General features: G+C 39.0%; 1 protein-coding gene across 4 annotated transcripts in view; it reads right to left on the bottom strand.

The window, feature by feature from the left end:
- The window catches only part of PIK3CB (phosphatidylinositol-4,5-bisphosphate 3-kinase catalytic subunit beta), a 174,376-nt gene that overhangs the window by 17,316 nt on the left and 132,733 nt on the right, over window positions 1–24,327 (bottom strand). For all 4 annotated transcript variants that reach the window (XM_051818648.2, XM_051818646.2, XM_051818647.2 and 1 more), the window contains 7 exons: window positions 24,038–24,226; window positions 19,496–19,617; window positions 17,962–18,105; window positions 16,739–16,838; window positions 9,606–9,784; window positions 8,403–8,512; window positions 6,905–6,983 (listed from right to left, as the gene is read on the bottom strand). In XM_051818648.2, coding sequence (XP_051674608.1) covers window positions 6,905–6,983; window positions 8,403–8,512; window positions 9,606–9,784; window positions 16,739–16,838; window positions 17,962–18,105; window positions 19,496–19,617; window positions 24,038–24,226 — 923 coding nt within the window. The remainder of the gene's footprint in view (window positions 1–6,904; window positions 6,984–8,402; window positions 8,513–9,605; window positions 9,785–16,738; window positions 16,839–17,961; window positions 18,106–19,495; window positions 19,618–24,037; window positions 24,227–24,327) is intronic.

The following is a 24,327-nucleotide window of genomic DNA, read 5'->3' as shown; positions in this document are numbered from 1 at the left end:
AGATTCAATGTAATCCCAATCAAAAGAACATATTCTTCTTAGACCTACAAAAAATGACCCTAAAATTCATTCAAGAGACCCTGAATAGCTAAAGAAATCTTAAACAATAAAAACAAAGCTGGAGGCATTACAATACCAGATTTTAAGCCATATTACAGGGCAGTTATAAACAAAATAGCATAGGACTGTGACAAAAACAGACATGTGGATCAACAGAACAGATTCGGGACCCCAGATATTAACCTGTGCATTTAGAAACAACCAGTCCTTCAGAAATGAGCAAAAATTACTTCCTGGAGAAAGGACAATCTCTTCAACAAATGATGTTGGGAAAATTGGATCTCTGTGTGCAGAAATAGGAAACAAGACCCCTACCTTATACCCTATAGAAAAATCAATTCACAGTGGGCCAGGAGTCTAAATCCAAGACCTTAAAGCATTAAACTACTAGAGGAAAACATAGGGCAAACACTCAAGACATTGGCAAAGGAAAGGACTTCTTGGATAATACCCCAGAAGCACAGGCTATCAGGTCAAAATTAGACAAATGGGATTAAATCAAACTAAGAAGCTTTTGTATGGTAAAGGAACAAAGTAAAAATGCAACCAATAGAATGGAAGAAAATATTTGCAAACTATACATCTGATAAAGGATTAATATCCAAAATATATAAGGAGCTCAATAAACTCATTAACAATAAAATAAACAATTAAGAATTGGGCTAAGGATATGAACAGGCATTTTTCAAAGGCTAACAGAAATGGCCAAAAGACCCATGATATTATGTTCAGGATCACTGGCCATCAGGGAAATGCAAATAAAAACCACAATGTGGTTTCACCTCATGCCAGTTACAGTGGCTATCATCAAAAAATAAAAATAAATAAATAAATACATACATACATAAAGGCTGGCAAGGATATGGATAAAAAGGTAATATACTGCTGGTGGGAATATAAACTAGTATAACAATTACGGCAGACAGTACAGAGATTCCTCAGAAATTTGAAAACAGATATAACCATATGACCTAGTCATTCTACTCCTGGGAATTTACCCAAAGGAAATCAAATCAGCATATGAAAGAGCTATCTATACTTCCGTGTTTATAGCAGCTCAACTCACAAAAGCTAGTATATGGAATCAACCCAGATGTCCCTCAACCGATAACTGGGTAAAGAAAATGTTGTAGGGGCCAGCGCTGTGGTGTAGCAGGAAAAGCCGCAGCCTGCAGTGCCGGCATCCCATATGGGCACCGGTTCGAGACCCAGCTTCTCTACTTCCAATCCAGCAGTAGAAGATGGCCCAAATCCTTGGGCCCCTCCACCCTTGTGGGAGACCTGGAAGAAGCTCCTGGATCCTGGCTTCGGATCAGCACAGCTCCAGCTGTTGTGGCCAATTGGAGAGTGAACCAGCGGATGGAAGACCTCTCTCTCTCTCTCTCTGGCTCTACCTCTCTCTCTGTAATTCTTTCAAAGTAAATAAATGAATTTAAAAAAAAAAAAAGAAAATATTGTATATATAGAGTTCTACTCAGCCATAAAAAAGAATGAAAACCTATCTTTTGCAACAATTTGGATGCAACTGGAGACCATTATGGTAGTGAAACAAACCAGTCCCCAAAAGACAAATACATTTTTCCTGATTTGTGGTAACCAATATACAGAGTACCAAAAAAAGTAATAATATACATCAAAGAAATTGACATTTTGAGATCTGATTTTTGTTTATAGCTTGTCTATACTCCTGAGGAACTGTTCCTCTACTTAGTTGTTGAATTTTTTGTTTAGTGGAAACTTAAGCTTGTGATTATAAGGGGAATTGAAAGTCTGTTTGCCAACTACAACGTTGGCATCCCATATTGGAGCATCAGTTTGAACCCAGATTCTATTTCCGATCCAGCTCCTGATTAATGTACCTGGGAAGTCAGCAGAGGGTGGCCCAAGTGCTTGAGCCCCTGCCAACCACGTAGTAGACCTGAATGCAGCTCTGGACTCCTGGCTTTGGGCTAGACCAGCTCCAGCTACTGTGGCCATTTGAGAAGTGACCCAGCAAATGAAAGTTACCTCTCTCTCTCTGTCACTCTGCTTTCAAATAAATAAGTCAATTAAAAAACCACAATAAGATGTCTTAAAATATATGGTAATAAATGCATACATAAATATTATACAATAAAGACACACAATTTTTTTAAACATTATAGTTGAAAACATCATTTAACTGGACTACTTTTAGTCTTAGAACTACCTCAAAAGGGGAAAAAAATTGGAAGAGATGAATAATCAGTAAGCAAAATCAGTAGTACAAAAATGTAGACCGGAAACAACCCCAGCGGGACTAGATACTTTGTAAGTGTATATAATTTGAAAAACATCTGATCTCTATCTTATCCAAATTTTCCCAGAAAAAGGGTAAAAACCCTTAAAATGTGGGAAATACAATGTTAGGGAATTTTTTTAAGATTTATTTATTGAGAGATAGAGTTACAGAGATAGGGAGAGACAGAGGGAGGTAAATGCTTACATTTAAGCAAAGGGTTAATTTACAAAAGTGGAAATAATGGACTAAAACTTCACATATTAATCTTGATAAATCTCAAAAAATGTTGACAAAAAGTAAACTGACAAAAGCTACATGTGACATGACAGTACTTAAAGTTCAATGGACACATGATAAAAAGTAAAAGCATAAAAATACACATCCTCCAGCTTTAAGCAAGTAATTAATTTTGAAAAAGAGAGTGGGATGAGAATGCCATTACTTTATCTGCATATTTAATTCCTTTTTGAACAAATAAACAGAGAAACAGCTTACCATCTGCTATTTAATTGCTAAGCATGTGTTTATTAAATGGGTATAAAAACATGAAAACTGCCATATATTATTTTTATACTTACATTTTTAAAACAGTCCACAATTCTATTAATATATAAATCATTAGGGAAAAAAACAAGTAAATCAATACTTATTAGCATAGAGATAACAGCAGTGATCTGTATTAAATCATGAGGCATGCTTATGCTTTTCCCTGTGATTAAACAAGGCGTGCAGCGAGCCATTGCTGTGGCATATCAGGTAAAGCCGTCGCCTGTGGTGCTGGCATCCCATATGGGCACTAGTTCTAGTCCCAATTTTCTACTTCCAATCCAGCTCTCTGCTATGGCCTGGGAAAGCAGTGGAAGATGGTCCAAGTCCTTGGGACCTCGCACCCATGTGAGAGCCCTGGAGGAAGCTCCAGGCTCCTGGCTTTGGACTGGCCCAGCTCCAGCCATTGAGGTCATTTCAGGGGGTGAACCACTGGATGAAAGACCTTTCTCTTTCTCTCTCTGCCTCTGCTTCTGTAACTCTGCCTTTCAAATAAATCTTCAAAAAAAATAAGCAAGGGGTAAAGGCCCATTATAAAAAAAAAATTAGACAAATAGATCCAGGATGTGGAGGAGGGGAATCACCAATTAATTAAACCACCAAGAAATATTATGTATAAAATCTGTAATTTATGAAAGTGTTCCTGTATCTCACTTCCTTAACATTTGTAGATAATATCTCCTCTAAATTATAGCAATTCTCTATATAAAAATTATTCTTAAATACCTGAACCATTTGGTTATATGAAAAAGCTAATAATTTTTCTAAAAACAATTACTCTACTACTGAGCTAATGCTCAAAAGGGAAGTTCAATTATTTTATTGTAATAAAAATAAGGAAGAATGTCTTTCTGCATAAATCTCTGGCCTCTTCCAATTTTAAAGTTAATTCTGGAAACACTAGATAAAGGGTATAAATAAAATTAAGACAGATTTATACCAATTTACAATGGTATATGAAAATACCTGTGGTTTTGTTGCTTCAAAAATACCCTATGCAGGGAAATGCAAATCAAAACTAGAGACCCTTGGCCACATCCCATTATTAGAATGTCTGGGTTTGAATTCCAGCTCTGCTTCCAATTTTAGTCTCCTGCTAATGTGTACCTGAGGAGGTAACAGGCAATGGCTCAAGTAGTTGGGTCTGTTCAAACACGTGGGAGGCCTGGACTGAGTTCCTGGCTCCCAGCTTTGGCCTGTTTTATCCTTTGCTCTGAGGGCATTTGAGGAGTCAGTAGATGGCACTCTGTTGTATGTCTGTAATTAATTAATAAAAACCGGAATGAGGTATTATCCTACTCTATTATCCAAAAGACCAAAATAAAAACAAATATGCTGGTGAGAACGCAAGAAAGGGGAACTCTTTTGAGCGGTAGGTGGGAATGTAAATTAATTCAATCACAAGGGAGAACAGTATAAGAGGTTCCTCAAAAATCCAAAAATATATCTCCCACATGACCCACTTCTGAGTACATGTCAGAAGGAAATGAAATCAGTATATTAAAGAGATACGTGCACTCCTATGTTTATTGCTGAACAACTGTAAACAATAGCTAAGAGATGGAAAGAACCTAGATGCCCGTTAACAAATGGATGAACGAAGCAAACACTGTATACATACAGAACAGGATTTTCTTCAGCCTCAAAAAAGAATGATATACTATCATTTATAGTATAATGAATGTAACTGAGGGAGTAAGTGAAGTAAGTCAGGCTAGAAAAACAAGTAGTGCATGGTCTCGCTCATATGGAAAAGCTAAGAAAAAGTTTATCTAAATGTAGTATTGCGATTAGCAGCTGGAAAGGGATGAAGGGAGGTTGGATTATGGGTACAAAAATACAGAAATAAAGAGTAAATTCTAGTGCTCTGTATGGTGACTACACTTCATAATAACTTACCGTATGTTTTGTGAACAGAGAAGAGGACCTTGGTGAATTCCAGCACGGAGTGGTGATGGGAAGAAGGAAACACTGATTGCTGTGATTTGACTGTTATATACTATGTCACATGGTACCCCATAAATATGTGCAATTGTTGAGTGTTAATAAAAATTTTTTTAAAGATTTATTTGTTTACTTGAAAGAGTTACACAGAGAAAGGAAATATATATATAGAGAGAGAGGTCTTCCATCCACTGGTTCACTCCCCAATTGGCCGCAATGGTCGGAGCTGCACCAATCCAAAACCAGGATCTAGAACTTCTTCCGGGTCTCCCACGTGGGTGCAGGGGCCCAAGGACTTGGGCCATCTTCTACTGCTTTCCCAGGCCATAGCAGAGAGCTGGATGGAAAGTGGAGCAGCTGGGACTCGACCCAGCACCCATATGAGATGCTGGCACTGCAGGCAGCGGCTTTACCCACTATGCCACAGTGTCAATCCATAAAATTTTTAAAATTGTTGGAAGAGATAGCAATGCTAACTAACCTGAACTGATCATTACCCATTGAACATATGGGTTGAATTCCCACAGTGTACCCCCCAAAACATGCACAATTAAAATAATTTAAAGCCAAGAAAAAAACTAATGTCCTAGAATAGATTATCATGTAAGAAATCTGCTAGGCTATCAATGGTACGTAATTGTTATAATTTATAATTCTTAATAGAAACTGTTCACATAATTATTATTTATATCTTTTATGAAATGCTTTTTCACATATTTCTCCATATATTTATTTCTATGAACATCTAAAATATTTAGGATTACCAACTTCTATTCACTGTGGATATAATCCTCAGTCTGAGACTTGACTTTGTTTTCTTCTATTATCACATGATAAATCTTTTCTGCTCCCTGTGTACCCATATTGACTATGGCAAATTAAAAACCTGACAGCGTACCTAAGGATTTCCCTTTCTTTTCCCTTGGAAGATAGAGGAAGGACTCAATATATTTAGGGTAAATATAAAGGGGCACTGGCCATTCTCTGGCCATGGCACTGGTCATTCTCAGGCTTTGTCACTGCCACGACTCATAGCATGCCCTCCTCTAAGAGCACCTTCAAAATCTTACACTGGGGTGTGATTCCTAATGTCAAGGACTTGTTAATTTAAACTTAACCCTTCATTCTGGAATTTCAGTCATATATACAATTTAAAAATTGATAAGGTTGGGACTGGGTTTGTGGCACAGGGGATAAAGCTGCTGCCGCGATGCTGGCACCCCATAAGGGTGCCAGTTTCAGTCCTGGCTGCTCTACCTCCCTGCTAATGTACCTGGGAAAGCAGCAGAGGACAGCCCAAGTGCTTGGGCCCCTGCCATCCACATGGGAGACCTGGATGGAGTTTCAGGTTCCTGGCTTGGGCCTGGCTCAGCTCTGACCATTGTGGCCATTTGGGAAATAAACAAGTAAATGGGAGGTATCTCTGTAACCCTGCCTTTCAAATAAATAAAATAAGCCTTAAGGGGGCCAGCGCTGCGGTGCACTAGGCTAATCCTCCGCCTGCGGCACCGGCATCCCATATAGCCGCCGGGTTCTAGTCCCAGTTACTCGTCTTCCAGTCCAGCTCTCTGCTGTGGCCTGGGAGGGCAGTGGAGGATGGCCAAGTGCTTGGGCCCCTGCACCTGTATGGGAGACCAGGAAGAGGCTCCTGGCTTCGGACCGGCATAGCTCCAGCCGTGGCGGCCATTTGGGGAGTGAACCCACGGGAAGAAAGACCTTTCTCTCTGTCTCTCTCTCACTGTCTGTAACTCTACCTGTCAAATAAATAAATAAAATAAATAAATAAATAAAAATCTTAAAAAATAAAAAAAACGTATATTCATTAAATAAAAGTAAAAAAAAAAAAAAAAAAGTTAAAAAATCAAAAAAAAAAAAATAAAAAAAATAAAAAAAACCTCAAAAACAAAACAAAACTGATGAGATTTACACCAGATAATCTATTTGAGAGTATATCATAAAGTGCTATACAAGTATCATGAAACGCAATAATAGTATCAAGAGAGAAAGAATCAAAAAGAAGTTTTCTAACATTTTTTTTTTGTGAGGGAAACAAAACATGAGACAAAAAAAAAATAAATTGACCAGAAATCTCACCGAAGATCCAGACCAGCTTCTTTCCAGAGTAAATCCATCAAGCGCAGCATCTGAAGTGTCAACATATCCTGTCGTAAATCTAAGAAACAAACAAAAAAACCCTATTTCATTTTAAGTGCTGTTTTATGTCTAGTGACTCATTAGCTCAAAGTTAGCTAACAATCTGAATTAACTAAAATCTTTAACCTTGTGCTAATTGTCTAAAAAATATGATACAGACCATATTCAGCATATCAAACTAAGTCTCACTGGTTAGCATGCTCCTGTAATAACGTTTATTTCAGAATTACATTTAAAAAAACTTTTTTTTTTTGACAGGCAGAGTTAGACAGTGAGTGAGAGAGAGAGAGAGAAAGGTCTTCCTTCTGTTGGTTCACCCCCCCAAATGGCCACTATGGCTGGCGCGCTGCGCTGATCCGAAGCCAGGAACCAGGTGCTTCTCCTGGTCTCCCATGCGGGTGCAGGGCCCAAGCACTTGGGCCATCCTCCACTGCACTCCCGGGCCACAGCAGAGAGCTGGACTGGAAGAGGAGCAACTGGGACAGAATCCGACACCCCAATAGGGACTAAAACCCAGGGTGCTGGCGCTGCAGGCGGAGGATTAGCCTAGTGAGCCGTGGCGCCGGCCTAGTTAGAAAAAACTTCTAAAAATTGTTTGCCATGTGTAACCTACTTTTTGTAGGTTTGTATTACACTACATTGTTAAATTTTCCTTCTTGTTTGCCTTTATGGCTGCACAAGAAGTCTTAAGTGTCATATGAATAACTGCATCATGTGTTGATAAAGCTGAAATAGCTGAATTTACAGTTGAAAATACCTATGGTCCAAGGGCATTTTCAGGTAAGGAGTATGTATTATGGACATAATGACATTTGTGTGATCAAACAGGGTTAATGTCAACAAAACAATGTGAGTTCTTTATAAAGAAGAACATTTACTTATAGTATCTCAACATTAATTCCATTTACTAACACTGACATGTAGAAGTTATTATCTCAAGGTCACGAAGGACTTGAAATTCAATGAGTTTTATGTGACGTTCTTTCAGTCACACAACTAACAAGTCATCACTGCTTTTGGTTGGTGTGATTACTTCAGAGGCACTTCCTTTATAAAGTTGGGGTCAGTCAGCTATTTTAATTAAAACACAGAGCTACAGAAATAAAATGAATATAGCTTTCACTGAAACAGAATGTATAGACACATCATTGAAACATTCTATTTCAGAAGCTTCCCAGTAAAGGAATAAACTGTGTTTTATAAGGAAAAAAAGGAAGGTTTATTAAAATAGTGTATGCAAGTGAACTGCAGAAGTCGTTTTCCCATGAAGAAATGAAAAAGGAATTTAGTACACACTGAATTTGACCTTGTGCCATGATTGCTAGCTATTTCTTAGGTGCAAACTGTTGCACATTTGTATATCACCTTTCTAATAAAGCAAGATAGCAACAAATAAAAAGGCTAAAGAATTTGGAACTATAAAAACCTCAGCACTCACCATCACCGTTTTTAAAAATCACTCCAACCGAATCCTCACCAAATACCTTGTTGTTGTATACCAGCCACAAAGGTTTCATTTTAGAATCCATGTATTTGCACTTTTCAACACTGAAATCAAACGGGGAAATTAGCCTATTTCAATGTGATAATACGGCAAGAATGAATGTTGCCCTGATACATTAAGCTGGTTTACTCTCTCACTTGTTCTTTTCAGGTCTGCAAAGTCACAGCTAGTAAACTTGCTCATGGTAGAAAGGCAATAAGGACAGCCTTTGTTGGCATGTTCTGCTGCCAGATGGGCTAGATTCAAAACCTAGGATGTGCCCTTTTCACCACCTCCACTTGAAATTCCTCCTCTTGTTTCCTTATTTCTCTAACTTTATGTTACCATACTCAGCAAATAAATATAAATAAATTTAATCACTAGATCAAAATTAGGAATATTAGATAATTCTTTCTAAAAGAGGGATCGATTTTGAATACTGACATTACACTAAATATAAATTATTATTTTTCCATTACGATGTTTATATGAAATAAAAAAACCAGATTAACTTTCCCAAATCATGCAAATTCTCATTTTAAGAGTTTAATTAATTTATCTGAATAGTAGCAGAGACAAGACAGTACTCCTATTCTTTGATAGGACTCATTCTCCAAATGCCTACAAGTTGAGGCCAGGAATTTAATCCAGGTGTTCCACTTGGGTGAAAGGAACCCAATTACTTGAGCCATCACCACTGCCTCCCAGAGCATGTGGCAGGAAGCTGGTCTTGGTATAAACCCAGATATGCTGATATGGGGGGTGGGCTTCCTAACTGCTAGGCTAAACATCCAACTCCAACATCTCATTTTAAAAACAGAAAATTCAATTAGTAAATAATTTATCATGATTTCCATTATGTTGCTCATGTAGGAATTTCAATTTTTAGAAATCAGTTACTACAGAAAATAAGTTGAATTACATATAATTGAAAGGAAATTAATTTGTAATAACTTGGTCAACCCTACAAGTAAATTTAGCTCATAGAGATACAGTCTGAATACAAGCATACTGAGTTTTAAGATTTCTGTTCCTTAATTCCATTTACTGAGGCTGACTAGCGGCCCTACTGCGCACCCAAGGCAGTGACTCAGAAATCCTTTCTGCATTGCTATTTTCACAGGGGAATCACTAATCAAAGCATGCACAGTCACTTACTAGAGTTCTGAGAGGATGACACATGGGTTCAGGGGTGACTGCAGGTCAGAGAGGGCTTCTCGGTAAGCATTCTGTTTTAAACAGGTGTGCATGGCCTCCTTCCCTTTGGCTCTGTTTAGCTTCACTGCATTCAGTTTTATTAAACTATTTAAGGTTTTTAACTTATTGAGTGCTTCAACCTGAAAAATAAGTTTGCCCACCCCCAAAATTCATTTATGGTTAACAGTAATGTAGCACAAAATCATATGCTCACACTGTCAATAATATCAGCTCCCAAATCATACCTCCCACCCCACTCCCACCCCTCCCAACCAGCAGAAGTAAAAACAGTGTTTGGCTCATGACAATTTACATACAATAGAATAAACAACTAACCTTTAACACTTGGTACTTAAGGCATCATTTCAAACTTTCTTTAAACTTTTCCTTAAATGAAATCTCTTAAATTACAGAAAAGTAAAGAGATGTAGATTGTGGACATTTTTGAAGGTAAATATGAAATTTAAACTACTTACAACTCTGCAGTTCATTGAGTCACAGAATCTGAAACATCAGTAACATGAACCACTCCACTGGTTTACTGCAGAGTGTGAGTTTAAGAGGAAAATCTATATAGAAGTATTCAATCTTAGGATTCTGGTATTCAACCTTAACATCTGTTTCTGGTCATCACTGTTTTGTATCTTTTTAGCATATTCTTGTTCCATGTACAGGGTAGTCAGAATGGATTACTATGTAATAAAGTGTGAAGACAGACATAGTATTTGTTGTCCATATCTAAATTACTTGCTTTTATAATGAGGTAACTCTGGAGATGAAAACTTATGCAAACAATCAAAAAACTTACATAAGTAGTAAAAGATGGATCAAATCAAAGTCACTATGTTTAAAAGTCAACTCAGGAAAGGTGGTGTGGCACAGCAGGTAAAACTGAGGCTTGGGATGCTCACTTTCCAGCTACTCTGCTTCTGATTCAGCTCCCTGCTAATGCATCCTGGGAAGCAGCAGAAGATGGCTCAAGTGTTTGGGGTCCAGTCACACACATGGGAGATCTGGATGGAGTTCTGGGCTCCTGACGTCAACTTGGCCTGGTCCCAATTTTTGCAAGTATTTTGGGAGTAACCAGTGAATGGCAGATCTTTCTCTCTGTTGCTCTATCACTTAAGTAGATGAAAAGATATATTTTAAAATGTCAGCTTTAGGGACTGGTGTTGTAGCATAACAGGTTAAGCCACCGCTTGTAAAACTGGCATCCCATAATGGAGTACTAGTTCCAGTCCCAGCTGCTCCACTTCTAATCCAGCTTTTTGCTACTGTGCCTGGGAAAGCAGTGGCAGATGGTCCAAGGTCTTGAGCCTTTTGACATTTATGTTGGAATACCAGGACAGAGCTTCTGGTTCCTGGCTTCAGCCTGGTCCAGCCTTAGCTGCTGTGGCCATTTAGGGAGTGAACCAGTAAATGGAAGAACTCTTCTCTACCTCCATTCCTCTAGTACTGTCCCTTCCAAATAAATAAATAAATTTTTTAAAAGTCAACTTTATTGTTTAATAACTGAGAGTCTTTTATGTCATACTATGTAAAATTCCAAAGGACACAACAGCTACAGCCAACCATAAATCAGAAGTATTTTATTATGAGCATACAACTAAAACAGGAACAACTAATAAAAAAGAAGTAAATATGAACAATCTATAAAACAAAGAAAATACGTGTAAAACAAGCAGAGTGAATTTTGTGGCTTAAAATATCGTGAGTAGCAGATTTACTGTATATTGTGCTTTCACTTTTGGACTTTGTTTCCATGTGAGGAAAACACTAAGCCTATGTATGTCACATGTAGGGAGGTGAACCCAAGCATGCAGTTTCTACAGATAGACCAAGACCTTATTCACAGGAAACTAAGAAGGTTCTATGCAGCTTGATGATAAAATATAAATGCCTGAAGCTTGCCAAGTCAGCCATCTGTTAAAACCACAGACACTCTACTTCTTCACAATTTCAGGAGCTGTACAAACACTGGTGACAAGGGAACCAGATGAAAACTGGGCTATGCAAACAGGAACTTTTTGAAGTATTTCAAATCTGAATTTTTCCTCATGTTTGTACAGTTGGGAATTTTCATGCTCCATCTCTAATTGTGTCGATAATCACTTCCTGGAACAGTGTCCTTATTACCCCTTGGCCTTCAAATACTTTATGTATTTCAACACTTTGCCTTTGTAAGGTAACAGTGAAAACAAAAATTGCTACATAAAAGGTAGTATCTTCCTCTTACAATTCAGTCAAGAAAAAGAGTAACGTGTTTACATACAGGTCATCCCTTTATCATTATAAAAGTCTAGCTGAAGTTCTCAGAGAAACAAGAAAATACGTGCAGTTCCGTTTACTAATGAGTAAGGTAGACAGTGGTCTTAAAATCTGAATTTTAATCTCAGTGCAATGAAAAATTAATGAATGAATATAAGAGAAACAGGGTGTAGAAGGTTAGGCTTCCATCAATGGTGCTAGCATCCCACATTGGTACCAGTTCGAGTCCTGGCTGCTCCTCTTCTGATCCAGTTCCCAGCTGATGGTCTGGTAAAGCAGTGGAAGATGACCCAAGTACTTGGGCCCCTGCAACCATGTGGGAGACCTGGAAGAAGCACCTGGCTCCTACCTTTGGATTGGCCCAGCTCTGGCTGTTGTGGCCATTTGGGAAATGAAACAAGGATGTAAGACCTCTCTTTCTTTGTAACTTTGTAACTTTATAATAAATAAATATTTAAAAAGAAGAAGAGGAGAAACAATACAATCTACATTTTTAACAGTTAATTTTATCAGTTGTGTAGATGATGTAGAGAGAGATGCAAGGATGGAAAGGAGAGGCATAATTTAGGTTAATGAAGGATTGGATTAAGATGGTAGTCATGAACACTACATGGACAAGTGTGAGATATGAGGATACTTCAAAAAGTTCATGGAAAAATATAAAAGCTGAGTTTATTTTTGTGCAAAGAAAATTTCTGAGAGGTAGGCAATGTGGTGCAGCAGTAAGATACCACTGGGGATGACCACGTCCCACGCTGGGGTGCCTCCATCTGCATTCTAGCTGTGCCTGATTCCAGCTTCCTCGTCACGTGCATTCTGGGAGGCAGAGGTGATGGGCCATGAGGTTAGGACCCTGCCACTCACATGGGAGATCCACTAAGACTGAGTTTTGGCCTTCTGGCTTCAGCCTGGCCCAGAGCTCTGGCTGTTGTGGGCATTTGAGACTGAATCAGTGGATGGGAGATCCCTGTCTTTCCTTTAAATAAATAAATAAAATTTCAAAATTAGAAAATCATGCATACGTTTTTCATAATACACTTTTTCCATCAACTTTTTGGAAAACTCTTATTGAAGAATTCCATAAATTATGAGGATGAATAGTATCGATCTCAGGTTACGCATACATGCCCTATAATACGTGGTGAATAAATAGCTATTATTGCCATCACTAATGGACTTTCTAAATGGAAGGGATCAGAGATATTTGCTTTAACCTCACGAAATGTCATAAATACTAAAAATATCTTGGGGCCGGCGCTATGGTGCAGTGGGTTAACACCCTGGCCTGAAGTGATGACATCCCACATGGGTGCTGGTTCTAGTCCTGGCTGCTGCACTTCCAATCCAGCTCTCTGCTATGGCCCGGGAAAGCAGTACAAGATGGCCCAAGTCCTTGGGCCCCTGTACCCACATGGGAGACCCAGAAGAAGCTCCTGGCTCCTGGCTCCTGGCTTTGGATCAGCGCAGCTCCAGCAGTTACAGGCAATTGGGGAGTGAACCATCGGATGGAAGATCTCTCTCTCTGCCTCTCCTCTCTCTGTGTAACTCTGACTTTTAAATAAATAAAAAATAAATCTTTAAAAAAATACCTTATAAAGGCCTATGGACTATCCTCTGGAGATGAAAATATTTAGAAAGATTAGTGTAACTGGAAACTAATATAGGGATCAGATATAATAGATTTCAAATGTAATTTGCATGAAAATAAACTTTTCTTTCAATTTTAATTTTTTGAAGTATCCTCGTACTTTCTTTAAAAATTCTGTGCATAGGCTGGTGCCACGGCTCAATAGGCTAATCCTTCGCCTGCAGCGCCAGCACTCCAGGTTCTAGTCCTGGTCGGGGTGCCGGATTCTGTCCCAGTTGCCCCTCTTCCAGGCCAGCTCTCTACTGTGGCCCGGGAGTGCAGTGGAGGATGGCCCAAGTGCTTGGGCCCTGCACCTGCATGGGAGACCAGGAGAAGCACCTGGCTCCGGGCTTCGGATCAGCGCGGTGCGCCAACTGCAGTATAGCAGCCGCTGTGGCCATTGCAGGGTGAACCAACGGTAAAGGAAGACCTTTCTTTCTGTCTCTCTGTCCACTCTACCTGTCAAAAAAAAATTCTGTGCATAGTGTTGATACTTATTTATTTTTCTAAGATTTAGTTATTGATTTGAAAGGCAGAGATACAAAGAGACAAGGTAAGAGAGAGAGAGAGAATTTTCCATCCTCTGGTTCATTCCCCAAATAGCTGCAAGGGCCGGGGCTGGGCCATGCTGAAGCCAGGAGCCAATAGCTTCTTCTGGGTTTCCCATGTAGGTGCAGGGGCCCATGTACTTGGGCCATCTTCCACTGCTTTTCCCAGGCACATTAATAGGGAGCTAGATCAGAAGTAGAGCAACTAGGACTCAAACTGGCACCCTCATGGGATACCAGTGCTTTAGGTGGAGGCTTAAGCTTCTACGCCACAGCACCAGCCCCACCCTTGTACTTTCATGAGTACTGATGACAAACATAAATTTGTTAGGAGAACCATATTATCTCCCAGCTTTCCCCAAAGAGACCTGTTACCAAAGTGACTGTGCACTGGGGAGAAGGTGAAGACCATTTGGGGGCTATGGACATTGGCTTTTAACCAACTAACTACAGGAGACCCAAAATGTTACTAGGATCTACCAGTTAGAGTTAAGGGTTAATGGAGGTCAGGTATCAGTGTAGTTTTTCACTCAGGTCCATCTCACTTTGGGTCACCTAAATCCATCCTATTATTTCTCCAGCATAACTGGAATAGAAACACTGAACAACCAGCAGTTGTTCAATCCACAATTGTTCCCTGACCTGTGGAACAAAGACTATTATGGTAAGAAAGGCCAAATGGAAATCTTTAGAAGTGCTTGTACCTAAAGAAAAAAAATCAAAAATGTAACACAAAACTCCTGGAGAGAATGAAGAGATTAATGCCTCTGTCAAGGACTTGATAGACGCAGGAGTAGTGATTCTCATCACAATTCCATTGAACTCAATTACTTAGCTTTATAAATCACAATTATCTCCAAAAAAGCAATACAGAAATATTCTGGATACTGACATTTTAACTGTAAACAGTAATCCTCAATTTTGAAGTGCTTTGTTCAATAAGATAACTTCACATTTCTCTTAAATGGCTTATGTTTTTGTGTTAGCTTTAAGCATATATTAATACTGTTAATATAGTTGCCTTTTATACAATATGCTATTTGTAAATTTCGACTAAAAAAAGACAGTTGTGTTGCTCAAAAAGGTTTGAAAACTCTCAGTATAGTACAAAGAGCTTAGACTTCATAGTTGGACAAACCTAGGCCTAAGGCTTAATAGTTGTGGGTCTTTCAGGAAGTTACTTGATCTCTCAGTCTGTTCATCCCTCTGTCAACTGCAGACAGTATCAGTAACTACCATGGTATATTATTAGGGGAGTAAGATAAGGTAACATATTTAAAATAATTAGTATGGTCCTGGCATATGCTAAGCATTTAATAACAACATCACTAATATCTTCAGATTGTGACAGAGTTTCACAATTTCACACAGCTACATATAGTTTGCAAAAGTAGCTTGAGGATTCTGAATTCTAGAAATTGTAACACCTGTGGATTCAGATATCAAAATACCTCAGTCTAAAAATACGTGGTAGAGTATATGAATCATTAATACTATGTTAACTGGAAAGAGTAACTCAAGGATATGAAAACACAAGGTATACAGATTTTGTGACCATTGTAACCATAATCTTTAAATTCATTAAATATGTACAGGTTTATCTTATTAAAATGTAAGGCATGCTAATATAGAAAATATGAGGAATTTTGATTGTTTTTCATGTGGCACTTGATTAATGTTTTTCTACCACACTTGCTTAAACTTCATCTTAAAAAAATCACTTATTTGAAACAAAAAGAGATGCACAGAGAGATAGAAACAAGAGTTCTCATCCACTGATTCACTTCCTAAAAGTCTCCAAAGATGAGGGTGGGGCTAGGGCCGAGAACTCAATCCAGGACTCCATGTGGGTGACAGGGACAAAATTACTTGAGCTGGGGCAGGGGCTGCAGCATAGCAGGTAAAGCAGCCACCTGTTGTGCTGGCATCCCATATGGGTGCTGGTTTGAGTTTCAGTTGCTCCACTTCCAAATCAGTTCCCCACTAATGAGCCTGGGAAAGCAGAAGATGCCCTAAGTGCTTGGGCACCTCTTCTAGGTCTCTCACGTGGGTGCAGGGGCCCAAGGACTTGGGCCATCTTCCACTGTTTTCTCAGGCCATGGCAGAGAGCTGGATTAGAAGATGAGCAGCTGGGACTTGAATTGGCGCCCATATGGGATGCTGGCACTGCAGGTCGGGGCTTCAACCCGCTGTGCCACAGCACCGGCCCCCCGGCTCCTGGCTTTTTATCGGCCCAGCTCCAGCTCCTGTGGCCATTTGGGAAATGAACCAGAGGATGAAAGATTTCTCTGTCTCTCTCTGTAACCCTGCCTTTCAAATTAAAATAAATAAATAGATAGATAGATAAATAAATAAATCTTTAACAAAAAAATTACTTGAGCCACCATTGCTGCCTCCCAGTGTCTGCATGAGAAGGAAGTTGGAGTCAAGAGCCAGAGCTAGACATCAAACTCAAGCACTGCAATGTGGAACTGCTTGGCCAAATCCTTACCCCGAAACTTCATTTCTTGAATTAAATTTGATAGAATGTATAAATAAGATTTCAGTTACTGAAACTTTTATGAACTAACATGATGAAAGAAACAATATTTGATGAAACTGATCAAACACCATCTACCAAACTGGACATGAAGATTAACACAAACTAATACCTGTTTGGAAAGCACTTTCATGTGCCCTACACTTCCCCTGCAGTATGCTTCAAGGATGACGCCAAACTGTACTGAGACAGCAGGAATGTGCACTTCTGACCTGCAGAAAATTAATATCCAAGTGATTCATTAAATATTCACTTGAGATGATCAAATACTGACTTCTTTACTTTGAATTAAACTTATGATGCCAACCAAAGGAAAAAAATCAGAATATCTTGTGCATAATTATTAATGAGATGGTCAACTTTACATTATATTAAATAAACTTGAGTTCAAAAAAGTATGAAATTATATAATTAGGTAATTATTTGTTCCAAGAAATCTGCATGTTTCACCATCTTACCAATTTAGAGACAACTGGGCTGAAACAGAGACAAGTGAAATTTGACTGACAAATTTTTCTCACTCAAAAAATGGTGGACTTCTTTGAAAAAGGAAGAAATACTTTATTTGTTGTTCCTGGATAGTTTTAAAAGTAAGACTGAACTGGATGAGAAAAAAGTTAAAAATAAGGGAAGAAAAACCCTTATGATTAGTAAGGAAACCAATATTCAGAAGTAATATCTCTATCATTAATAGCACATCAAGAAACTGAGCCAAAGAGAGAATGGAGAAGTACTTTTTTTCTTATAAGCATCAGTTTCAATACTCTGAAGTTCATATTTAAAAAAAAGAAAGTCCTTGAGAACAGTCAGAAATGAGGAATCCACAAGTTTCCTAGGAAACAAAAGAAAGACTTTATCTTTTCTGATTTTATTACTACATGAAATTGGTATGATAAGGTTCTCATATTTTTTAAAATAACCTGCTTAATAAAGAAACTGAAAATAAAGTTTATTTTACAATAATAACACTTAATCTTCTCTCAGTATCTGTAAGGATAATGACCCTTCACAGCTACTAAAAGGATTAAATAGATCTGCATTCATCTCAACTATATTGAGACAATAAGTACATTTTACTGGAAAATAGCAATATATTAATTATTATTTTAATTAAATATCAAACAGGCAAGAAGGTGACACCTGAATTACTTTATCAAATCATGAAAATCAGAGTTTAGGTATCAAGAAAAAGGAAAAGGTACCGAAACAGTGTAATGTTATAGATAGCTCAGAAACAACAAAAGCAGCTGACTGTTCTGGTGCATGTTTTGTATTACTCTGTTTTATATTTAGTAAATCACACGGTGGGCTGAGATTCAGATATAAAAGACTTACCTAAGATGCCAAAATAGAAACTGCCCTATCCGCCGATTAGCAAGCGCTCTTTCTAATAGGAATCTAGACAGGGCACAATCAAGAAATGGCTCATATTTCAAAACTTGCACCAGTTGTAAAAGGTACTGCGAGAGTTCTTCATCACTGAAAGAAACATAAGAAGAGTAACTCGACCTGTGCCAGAAAGAAATCCCTTCCCATCAAACTATCAAATGCTAACCTATTCAAAGACATTGTACTTTTGGGCTAGGCTTGTTACATGCTTTCACTCACTGAAACTATTACAATACCACAACTAAAGGTGGACATTCTAGGCTGGGGTAGACGAGGTGAAGAGGATTAAATAAAAGATACATGAGATAATTTTTATCAATTAGGCTGTTATAACTGATAACTGTGTTTATAATCAGCCAAGAGTTATCCCCAAATTGGGTAGTTTGGTATGAATTTCTAACATGCTGAAAAACTTAGATCAATGAATCATTTTCAAAATAAAAACTTCTGTAGCAATTTATATTCCGTTGATAGTGTTGGAGCTATTGTTTGAAACCTATGCATTTCTTAGCAGAGCATCATACTGACTCACTGAATTAATCTAACAGACAATTGTACTGGGCTGAATTAACAGTGCTGGGCAGAATGGCTCACTGCACCTAAACCATATGTACAAACAGTATGGTTTGTAATGTACATTCAGTTTCCTTTGGGGAGTCTAGGCATTTGGTACATGCTAGACACAGAGTACTTCTGTGACTAATCCTGACCATCAAGTCTCTAACGAGCTTCCTTGGTGCTGGGGGAATTAAATGACTCTACAAGAAATGGAACGCAGGAGTTAATACCTGGTCTCCCTTAGACTTCACCCCATGAAACTTTTCCCTTTCCCAAGTTTGCTCTATATCCCTTTAATGTAACACATTATAGCTGTTGACAATGACTATATTCTGACTCCTATGAAAACTACCAGTGAGGCCGGCACCGCGGCTCACTAGGCTAATCCTCCACCTTGTGGCGCTGGCACACCGGGTCTAGTCCCGGTCGGGGCACCGGATTCTGTCCCGGTTGCTCCTCTTCCAGGCCAGCTCTCTGCTGTGGCCCAGGAGTGCAGTGGAGGATGGCCCAAGTGCTTGGGCCCTGCACCCGCATGGGAGACCAGGAGAAGCACCTGGCTCCTGGCTTCAGATCAGTGCGATGCGCCGGCCGCAGTGGCCGTTGGAGGGTGAACCAATGGCAAAAGGAAGACCTTTCTCTCTCTCTGTCCACTCTGCCTGTCAAAAAAACAAAAAAACCAAAAAAACAAAAAAACACTACCAGTGAATCATCACACCTGAGGCTGCTCTTGGTGGCATCTCAACCCAGTATACTTTTGGTTTTTTACAGAGAGGGAGGGAAGAAAAGGAAAGAAAGGGTGTACACAAAGTTGAGAGAAATTCTTAGTCTTTTTCATTTCTCATGACACCTACAAAAAGATGCCCCTTCCTCACTCATACACAAGTGATTTCTTGCCCCAAAGGAAGCCACGTGCAGGAGATACCTCATCTGCCGCAGGCAGCCCACAGCATATTCCCGCACATACTGGTCTGGGTAGTTGAAATCCAGAAGCTCCAAAGCCTCCCGAGGAGGCAATTTAGGCCAAATCTGAAGCAGTGCTTGAAGCTGTTAAAAATTGAAACTGGCTCAGAAGTGATGGGGGACAAAAGTTACCTATTTTTTCCAGAAGCATAAAGTACAGAGATGGGTCAAAAGAGAAACACTCTTTTAACTAATGATACCAAAAAAATCCATTACTGTTCTTATGTATTAAGATTCTCTTTATTGTTGAAACATTCCACTGAAAAGTAAAACATCCATTATTAAGCACTTAGCTGAAAACTGAATAACACACTGAATATATGGATTCTAAGATTACTAGCCATAAAGTAATATTTTAAGGACAAAAGAAGGAAAAAAGGTAATAATTAAAAAACACCTAACAGCAAAATTCAAAGTACAAGTACAGGCTGCAAGGCCCAGCTAACGACAGGCAATACATATCTAAGAAGTTCATTAACAATGATGTAAAATTATCTTAAAAGAGTTGACTTCTTAAAAAAATTTTTTATATCTACTCTTCATTTCATCTGAAAGTCACAGAGAGAGAGAGACATGGAGAGATCTTTCACCCACTAGTTCACTCCCCAACACCTGAACTAGCCAGGGCTGGGTCAAGCCAAAACCAGGAGCCCTGACCTGAATCCCAGATCTTCCATGTAGGTGAGAGGGAGAGACCCAACTACTTGCGCCATCATCGACTGCCTCCCAGGATGTGCATTACCAGGAAGCTGGAATGGAAGACAGGACTCGAACCAGGCATCCCACGTCACGAGTATACTTTTAACTCTTAAAATTTTTTTTTTAAGATACATTTATTGGGACTAGCGCTGTGGCGCAGTAGGTTAATCCTCTGCCTGCGGTGCTGGCATCCCATATAGGTGCCAGGTTCTAGTCCCGGCTGTTCCTCTTCCAATCCAGTTCTCTGCTGTGGCCTGGGAAAGCAGTAGAAGATGGCCCAAGTGTTTGGGTCCCTGCACCCACATGGGAGACCAGGAAGAAGCACCTGGCTTCTGGCTTTGGATCAACACAGCTCCGGCCATTGCGACCATTTGGGGAGTGAACTAATGGAAGGAAGATCTTTCTGTCCCTCCCTCTCACTGTCTGTAATAAATAAATAAAATCTTTTAAAAAAAGATACATTTATTTATTTGAAAGGCAGAGTTAGAGTTAGAGTTAGAGAGAGACAGAGAGAGAGATCTTCCATCCACTGGTTCATTCCCCAAATGGCTGCAATAGCTGGAGCTTGGCTGATCCAAAACCAGTAGCCAGGAGCTTCTTCTGTGGGTGCAGGGTCTACCACATGGATGTAGGGACCCAAGAACTTGGGCCACCTTCCATTGCTTTCCCAGGCATGTGAGCAGCGAGCTGGATTAGAAGTGAAACAGCCAGGACTCAAACTGGTACCCATATGGGATGCAGGTGGCAGCTTTACCTGCTATACCACAGTGCTGGCCCCATTAGCTCTTAATTTTTTAAGAATATCAGGGTGGGGGCCAGTGCTGTGGTGCAGCAGGTTAAAGCCCTGGCCCATAGTGCCAGCATCCCACGTAGGCACTGGTTCAAGTCCTGGCTGCTCCACTTCTGATCCAGCTCTCCACCATGGCCTGGGAAAGCATTGGAAGATGGCCCAAGTTCTTGGGCCCCTGTACCTGCATGGGAGACCTGGAGGCAGTTCCAGGCTCCTGGCTTTGAATCAGCTCAGCTCTAGTCGTTGCAGCCATTTTGGGGATTGAACCGCGGATCAAAGACCTCTCTCTCTCTCTCTGGCTCTGGCTCTACCTCTATCTGTAACTTTTTCAAATAAATAATAAATAAATAATAAAATAATAAAAAGAATATCAGAGCAGGCATTGTGGCGTAGCAGGTAAAGCTGCTACCTTTGATGCTGGCATCCCATATGGGAGCTGGATTGTGATCCAGCTGCTCCATTTCTGATCCAGCTCACTGCTAATGGCCTGGGAAAGCAGAGGATGATAGCCCAAGTGCTTAGGCCACTACACCCACTTGCGAGACCCGGAAGAAGCTCTGGGCTCCTGACTTTAGCGCTAACTAGCCCCAACCATTTCAACCATTTGAGGAGTGAACCCGCAGATGGAAGATCTCGTTCTGTCTCTCCTTCTCTGTAACTCTTCCAAATAAATAAAAAATGAATCTTTTTTTAAAAAACAGATTTAACAGAACTTTTGTGGATCATGTAATTAAACTCATTATAATACTATGATTCCACAAGAATCAAATAGTACCTGGCTGTTTATTTCCTCCCTCACAGCACAGTGAGACTCAACAAGGTTGCTCCTGACAAGAGTCCCCACTTCCTCATGGTTTTGATATGTATATAGCATGCAATCTTACAGAAGATGGTAATTAAGAAGAAAACTGGTTATGGAACAAAGTGAGAGTAATTGATCTGTGGACCTCTTAAAGTTCAATCCTCTCTGGTAAAATCGTATTACTTAGTATTTAATTTGGTTTAGTTTCTTGAGTACCACATAAACACCAATGACAACAATGTCATGGAAGACACATAAAACATGGAAGAGCAATGCTCCTTGGAAGGCAGTGGAAGATGGGTCAAGTGCTTGGGCTCCTGCACCTACAAGGTAGACATGGATGGAGTTCCACACTCCTGGTTCCAGCCTAGCCCACTCTGCCTGTTGTGGTCATTTGGGGAGTGTACCAGAGGGTGGAAAATCCCTCTTTCTCTATCTCTTCATAACTCTGCCTTTCAAATAAATAAAATAAATATTAAAACATACACACACACACACACACACACACACACAAAACAAACAGCACCTTCAGTTTACACTTGAAACAAAACAACCACACAATAATGGAATGGACAGATAATATCCAGCAATATTAGAGGATGAGCTATATTATGGTTAAAAACAATCCTACCTTTGGAAAGTAATTACTTTTGTAAGGTCATTTATAATTGGTAAAATTAAATTATATAAGCATTAAATTAAAATTACCCAAACGCATCATTTCAGTTTGGGGAAATCCATTGACGCATATAGGGAAGGGAACATTTTTTTGGCCATATAAACAGTCAATGCTGATCAGCTGTTGCTTATTGCAAAGGTTACTGAAACACCTTCAGCGATAAGCCCACAGAATGATTTCCTATGAATAAATATGAGACTATTCTTTGATGGCTTTTCTGTCAACTGCAGACTTACAACAGAATCTTGTACCAGGCTTCTGGTACTCTACCTCTAAGGGATTAGATTTAGCAAGAAACAGTTAACACTTTTTTGTGTCAGCTCAATATAACTGGAAAGGTGATATGGCTGGAGGAAGAACCAAAACTCATTTTGGGGTGGGTGTTTGGCTCATGTCCCATGTGGATATGTCTGGGTTCAACACCTTGCTCTGCTCCTGACTCTAGCTTCCTGCTAATACAGACCCTAGGAAGCAGTGAGGATGGCCCACGTTATCAGGTTACTGCCATCCACATGGGAGACATGGATTGACTTCCAGACTACTGGCTTTAGTCAGTCCTTCCTTGGAGCCATATCAAATATTTGTAGAGCAAACCAGTACGGTAGATGGAGGGCTATAATTTCTCTGTATCTCAAATGAATGAGTAAAAACTAACTGAAACACAAATAAAACACTTGTTTTTATTCAATTCACTTTTTTCCCAAGACTACAAACATTAAGTTTATGTCTCCCTACACTCACTCACACACAGGCAGGCAAGTACAATTTAAATGTAGTATTAAACTACACTATTGGCTTTCCTCTACCAAAGAGGACCTAAATTATATTTGAAAACTCTTGAAAAGGAGACAAGTTTGCTGAATCCATGAATGAAAGCTTTTCTATCTCGAGGGTTCAAATAAAGAAATACTATGCATAAAGTACTTCATTACATTAAGAAATTTCTCTATATCCTTTAAGAGTACAGCAAAAACACTTTTCTACTGTGAGTCTAATGAAATAATGTATTTCTTGGATAGGCACTTAGCACTGGACAGTATCCATGAGAAACAGACAAATGTGCCAACTAAAAAAGTGCTTAGATCTTATTTTCCACCATTACTGAGGATTTATAGAAAACTAACCATGAATTTAGATAAACAAATGGTCAGAAGACAGTAACTATTCCAGAGCAATTAAAACCTAAACAATATAAAACAGTTCCTTTTTAATGTAACATTCAGATGGCCTAACATGGAAATAATTTAATTTTGGCACACACAATAATATAACTGCATGATTCCAAAAATCTTTAATTGTAAGTGAACAGCAAAGAAATCCTTCTGCACTTAATTTAAGAAATAAAAAAATCCAAAGATTTAAAAAATGCATGATTAAAAAAAATTACATTTCTTCACTAAATTTTAGTCATGGCAAATTTATTAACACCTGAAAACTAGAGAGATCAATTGAATTCAAATAAATAGTGAATAAATCAAGTTATTTTAATAGGCCAAATTTATTTGTTCTGATTTTAAACATCATTTCAAGTTACCTGAGCAACATCCTCAAGTTTATTCCACTTTATTGATAGGAGTAATTTTGGCAGTGACTGTGGGAAGTTCTCTCTGCAGTCTTGTCGCAAAGTCCAAATAAGATCCATTTCATTCTCACACAGTTGGGACAATGGATCTCTGTCCAAGATTTCTTTCAGTACTGCAAGAAACTTTTTCCCACCTCGACTCTAAGAAAGGAAAATACTCATTATAGAATTTAATTGTACAAACATCAATGATAAACACTCAGTAAATCTACATTGTACAATAAAGTTACACATAAATACAT

The sequence above is a fragment of the Oryctolagus cuniculus genome, chromosome 4, assembly GCF_964237555.1.
Source record: "Oryctolagus cuniculus chromosome 4, mOryCun1.1, whole genome shotgun sequence".
Lineage (NCBI taxonomy): Eukaryota > Metazoa > Chordata > Mammalia > Lagomorpha > Leporidae > Oryctolagus > Oryctolagus cuniculus.
This window is presented reverse-complemented; position numbering and strand designations above follow the sequence as displayed.